Below are 6,000 nucleotides of genomic sequence, written 5' to 3' on the forward strand. Positions count from 1 at the left end.
GTGAAAGAGAGGGTAGACAGGAGAGGGGTGATGGGATGAATGTGGGCAAAGGGCTGCTAGTAAGGTGAGAATGATGGGGGAGGGAGTGAGCAATGCATGGATAGGAGAGATGTATAGGAGGGAGAGCAGATGGATTGGAATCCCACAGAAGAAGGAAGGCAGGCTGGCCCTGCCACTTGGCAAACTAGGTGATTGCCTAGGGCGCCAGCCTTCTGGGTGCAACAAATTGGATGCCTGCCATGTGACTCAGTGACATTATCAGTATGGGGGGGGGGCGCCAGAAGTTAGACTTGCCTAGGATGCCAGAGTCTAGGGCAGGCCCTGAAGGAAGGTGGGCCAAGGGACATTTATTGAGGTATATAGCAGATTGCAGTGCCAAAGGGCATTTTCAAACCTGATGCTAGTAGTGCTGATTTCCTTCGAGTCCCATTCAGGATCCAGCTTTCCTGTGAAGCCTTCATTTGCATCCCCTACTGAAAAGTGGCCAAAAGCTCCTGGGACTGAAATGCACCCACCTTTGTCTCTTGGCTATCCATGTTTCTCTTTGTTATCTCCCTGATGTTGGTTTATAGATTGTCAAATTCCAGATAAAACAGGAGTCCAGTGACACTACCATAATTTATCCCAGTAAGAGTTTTCGCAAGTCAGAGCGCATCAGAAGCAATCTCCAAAGTGAGCTTGGACTCGTGTGACTCATAAAAGCTTCTGATGGAATCAAATTGTGTTAGTATGTAAAGTGCTACTGGATTCCTGTTTTATTTTGTTGTTACAACCATTCCAGGAGGGTGGCTGTGCCAATTTGGGCAGCCAATCACACCAAGGACTCTTGCGGCACTTGAAAGTAAAGCAGACTTGGAAAAGGAGACCTTGTGGTTGGGAAAGGGGGGGGAGGGGAGAGGTTGTGCCCAGAAGGCATTTCTTTTTAGATTTGTAGTATACTCATGAGGGCAGGGACTTTTCTTCCTAGGCCCCGCCAAGTACCATGCACATTGATTTCACAGTTATCAAAAAACAAATCAATTTTCTAAAAATTCTGTCATGTGGAAGTAACACATTCTATTTTAAAATAGCCCTGTTCCATTTTGAGCCCCATATGAAAACATTCATACGCGCATCCAAATAGCACAAAGAAATGCTTTTTGGGATTATGTGTGGAAACACCGCAAGGCACCTTTCGATAGTCGCCCAAACTCTGACAGGCATTTAAAAAAACCCCAAACCCCAATGTCTTGGAAAGTTCACAACAGGCTCCCCTTCGTGGCCCAGACTTCGCAGAGCCCAGGTCTCCCCACAACCTCTCCCCCCCCCCCCGCCCCCCGCTTTCTCAACCACAAGGTCTCCTTTTCCAAGTCTGCTTAAACAGCTGTCAGATGTGCCTCAGCGAAGAAGACAGCCAGAGCACAGGAACTGGGTCGATGCGCACGTTTCCTCTCCGGATAAGAACAGAATATCCCATCCAGTTAGAGGCAAGATGTTCAGGGGAGGGGGGGGGGCTCCACATCTCCAACAAGTCGGAGCAGGGGGGGAAAGAATGGGTTAAGTTTCCCTCTTCATCTCCGGGCCAAGTATGCCGAGGCCAAGATTTGGCATGGTGTTTGCTTCATTTCCATACCGGAGAGGAACTGAGAAATAAAGGACTGCAGAAGCCTTTCAGCTTTGAGCAGAAACTAACCAGACTGCGGATTTCATTCAAAACCCAGTTGCCAAAATATCAAAATCTGGCCCCAGCCCCTCTCATAGCCCGTCAAAGAAAGTCTGTGTTTTTCTTTCCAAGGCAGGAACAGAAGCAAAAAACCCCCCCCTTTTGCCAAACTTTTCCTAAGTTTTCCAGATACACGCCCAAATCCACAGCGGAATTAGTCTAATAAAACAGTAGGGCACACGTATATATGGAACAAGTTTAAAGCCTAATAAAATAACAGTGCACACCCAAAGAGAGAGCGAGAGAGTTGCATTTCACTTTGTAAATCCTCTAAAACAATGGAATGTGCCAGTTTATCTAAAAGAAGAATAAAACTTTTAATCTACTCAGAGAACTTCTGCTGTGATTAGATACTGTTGTTGCTGCTGCTGTTGTTTACAGGGGTGGAGAGAAGACAATAACTAAATCCTGATATTAATGTTTGCTTAACCTTTCAGTCTCGGAGCTTTTTTGTCATTGAAAATTTGGGAGATTTGGGGGCGGGGGGGGGAGGGGTTTGCTGGAACCCCCTTTCGCACTCTCTCCGACCCTCCTCCTTTTCACCGGCTCTGTTTTTCAGCAGATCTCTGGGAGCTGGAACGGCGTGGGGGGGGGAGCAGCCCAGCAGGAATAGCCAAAAAGCAAACGAGGTGGGGTTTTTTTTGGGGGGGGGTTACAGATGATGGGCAGGATGCGGGTTCCGAGTGGTGGATGAGAAGAAGGGAGGGAGACGCCGTCGGCGGATGAAGAAGGACTGGAGGGATGAAGAAGGCGAGGGGCGAAGGCAGGCTGGGAAGGAGGAAGGCGCAGGGGGCTTGCGAGGTGGAAATGCAGCTGCCTGGAGGGCTCGGAAGGGGGGCCGGGGGGAAGGGAGGCCCGGGGGGCCCGGGAGAGGCGCCGCTGCTCACCCGATAGACATTCTCCGTCAGCCGGTTGACCTCCTCCGAGCGGGACATGATGCCGGGGCAGTGAGCGCAGCGGGGCCCGGACGGGGCGTGCTAGGGAAGGGGTGGGGTCGGAGGGGGAGGGTCTTAAAGGGGGGAGAGGAGGGGGCAGCGGAGCCGGCGGGAGGAAGAAGGCTGCGAAAGGCCACGCCAGTGCCAAAAGCCTGCTGGAGCCCCGACGGCGACGGGGAGACCACACAGCGCGATACCTCGCCGTAGTGAGATGGGGAAAAACGTTTCAGGCTCTCGCCAGAGGCGTCCTAGACATAACTTGACTTTTTTTTTAAAGTAACACCAGAGATTCTTAACATAAACGTGAGAACAGCCCAGATTTGCGGGAGGGAGGGGGGCGCGACGGTGAATTGGCCTAGTCGGGATTTACTTTGAAAATCAGAATTTGAACGGTTCAACATTATCCATTATCCCTAATGTTGCATTAAAGCTATATATTTCCACTGTATTCGACTGTATTTCTTTTTTGAAATAATTTGTCAGAATAATGTCTGTGATACTATGCAATATATCAGAGTGGAGATCTCTTTAACAGAACAACTCCAAGAAAAGGATGTTGTTAGTGTAACCCATGCTTCAGAGGAGACCAATGGAGCATGACAACAGACTTCCAATTTATTAAAGAAGAAGACTGCAGATTTATACCCCGCCCTTCTCGCTGCATCAGAGACTCAGAGTGGCTTACAATCTCCTATATCTTCCTCCCCCACAACAGACACCCTGTGAGGTGGGTGGGGCTGAGAGGACTCTCACAGCAGCTGCCCTTTCAAGGACAACCTCTGCCAGAGCTATGGCTGACCCAAGACCATGCTAGCAGCTGCAAGTGGAGGAGTGGGGAATCAAACCCATTTCTCCCAGATAAGAGTCCGCACACTTAACCACTATACCAAACTGCCTCAACTGATCCCAAACTCAAAATTGTAATAGAGAATTAAACACTTCAGCTTCACACATTTTCACATATCATTACATATAACAGCATATTATCAAAAATGCAAAGTATAAAGTACAAGGAATAAATATTCAAAAGTGCTTGCAGTTCCAGCATACCACATTCCTGTGACACTCGCTCTGATGGAGGTTTTCTCCAGAGCTAGTGTCACAGGAATGTGGTATGCTGGATGGAAGTTGGTAAGTGGAACACGTCACTAAGATGAAGACATCTGAAACAGTATTACAAGCTTTACTGTTAGAGGCTTATGACCATCCACTATATAATAAACGTCTTTAAAGAAAGGAAGTTTAAAGCAATATCTTAACATCATAAATTCTTTGCTGAAGAACAAGAATTATCTGCAATTGCAACACATTGGACACTGGCACTTTAATAGTTTTCAAGGATTTCAAACTGGATATGGACTAACCGCAAGCACTTTAGAATATTTATTCCTTGTACTTTATACTTTGCATTTTTGATAATATGCTGTTATTTTTTTTTAAGAAGGATTTATATCCCGCCCTCCACTCCGAAGAGTCTCAGAGCAGCTCACAATCTCCTTTACCTTCCTCCCCCACAACAGACACCCTGTGAGGTGGGTGGGGCTGGAGAGGGCTCTCACAGCAGCTGCCCTTTCAAGGACAACCTCTGCCAGAGCTGTGGCTGACCCAAGGCCATTCCAGCAGGTGCAAGTGGAGGAGTGGGGAATCAAACCCGGTTCTCCCAGATAAGAGTCCGCACACTTAACCACTACACCAAACTGGCTCTCCATTATATGTAATGATATGTGAAAATGTGTGAAGTTTAAGTGTTTAATTCTCTATTACAATTTTGAAGCATTTTTCATTAATTTTTCGTTATTTTCCCACAGTTTTTATTGTTGGTTGATGCAGAGGAAGACGGCAGCAAACCACTTCTCATCTTTTTCCTCAAAAACCCCATGAGGTGGAACTTCATGGGGTCACCATGAGTAAGTTGCAACTCAACAGCACACTTCAAAACAAGAGTTTGCAGTTCAAATCTTGGAACATGAACTTCAACACATCAAGTTACTTTATACTGAAGTGCTCAGTCTATTGAGTCAGACTGGCAGCGGCTCTCCAAGGTCTTCCACCTCTTCAGCCAACTGATTCTTTGAACTGGAGTTGCCAGGGGTTTGAACCTGTAACCTTCTGCATGAGTTCAAAGTAGATGTTTTACTACTGTGGCATAGTTCCAAGCCTTGTGTTCAGAACGCTGCTTAAAAAGCCATACATCTGCAAAACAGCATGAAGTCTGTTCTGTGCTTGAATCCTGGGAATGGTTACCTGGCAAAGAAAAGCCCTATTTTGCAGCAAGCATCCTTGAGTGGATGCAAAATCCAAAACCATCAGAGGGAATAGAACAACGACACTAATTGGAGATCGCAGGGAGGAGGTGTGCCTCAGTGCTAGCACACAGCCTTCACATGCCAAAAGGTCCCACGTTCAGTCCTTGGCACTGCCATGTAAAAAATTAGGCAGCAAGTGCCAAGAAGGACCTTTCCTTGTCTGCCAGTCAGATCAGTACTGAGCTCAATTTCTCGGGCACTTGAGCTGAGCTTGGCATGAATGAGGGATTCTCCTTCCCTTTCTGCTAAGCCTGGAGAAGGAATTCACCTTCAGTCACACTGAGAAGAATAAAAGTGAAAATGAAATGGATATGAATAAACAAAGGAAATTATCAAAAAAGAAAAAAAAAGGCAGGAACTTTGAGGAAAATATTAAAGCCAGGTCTTGTCAGATCTTGAACATATGAAGCTGCCTCATACTGAATCAGACCCTTGGTCCATGAAAGTCAGTATTGACTATTCAGCCTGGCAGCAGCTCTCCAGGTCTCAAGCTGAGGTTTTTCATGCCTATTTGCCTGGACCCTTTTTAGCTGAAGATGCCAGGGATTGAACCTGGGACCTTCTGCTTACAAAGCAGACGCTCTACTACTGAGCCACCATCTCTCCCACAGTCTTGGAACCTGGCTAGTACTTGAATGGAAGACTACTGAGGAAGATCAGGGTTGCTATGCAGAGGCAACCAAAAGAAGGCCACTTCTGTTCACCTCTTACCTTGAAATCTTGGAAGCTAAGCAGTGTTGGCCCTAGTTAATAAGTGGATGAGAGACTATGCAGAGACAGGCAATGGCTCTGTTACTCTCTTGCCTTGAAAATCTTATGAGCTGTCATAAGTCAGGTGAATGGCACTATCCTGTCCTCCACCAATAACCAATCTCTCTTTTTAAAAATCTAAAATCTCACTTATTAATCATTAGTTATATTTGCACATGCATCATTGCAATGCCCTCCTATGCTGAGTTATACCCTTCTAGGCCTATTGAACTGACTGTGTACCATCTTAACCAAGTAACATTTTAGTTAAGTTGGGAAATGAGCTACAAACTGGGTGGGAAGCTCA

The 6,000-nt window shown here is 46.6% G+C and overlaps 1 protein-coding gene and 1 non-coding gene across 2 annotated transcripts in view; both read right to left on the reverse strand.

The window, feature by feature from the left end:
• Positions 1–2,671, reverse strand: part of LOC132584471 (brain-specific angiogenesis inhibitor 1-associated protein 2-like) — a 30,950-nt gene extending 28,279 nt beyond the window's left edge. Inside the window, exon 1 of the mRNA XM_060256364.1 lies at positions 2,590–2,671. Coding sequence (XP_060112347.1) covers positions 2,590–2,637 — 48 coding nt within the window. The 5' untranslated portion in view covers positions 2,638–2,671. The remainder of the gene's footprint in view (positions 1–2,589) is intronic.
• A 2,803-nt stretch (positions 2,672–5,474) lies between these two features.
• On the reverse strand, positions 5,475–5,547 carry TRNAT-UGU (transfer RNA threonine (anticodon UGU)). The gene has a single exon. It is a non-coding gene; the product is annotated as a tRNA-Thr (tRNA).
• Positions 5,548–6,000: the final 453 nt, after the last annotated feature.

This window comes from Heteronotia binoei, chromosome 15 (assembly GCF_032191835.1).
Source record: "Heteronotia binoei isolate CCM8104 ecotype False Entrance Well chromosome 15, APGP_CSIRO_Hbin_v1, whole genome shotgun sequence".
Taxonomy (NCBI): Eukaryota; Metazoa; Chordata; class Lepidosauria; order Squamata; family Gekkonidae; genus Heteronotia; species Heteronotia binoei.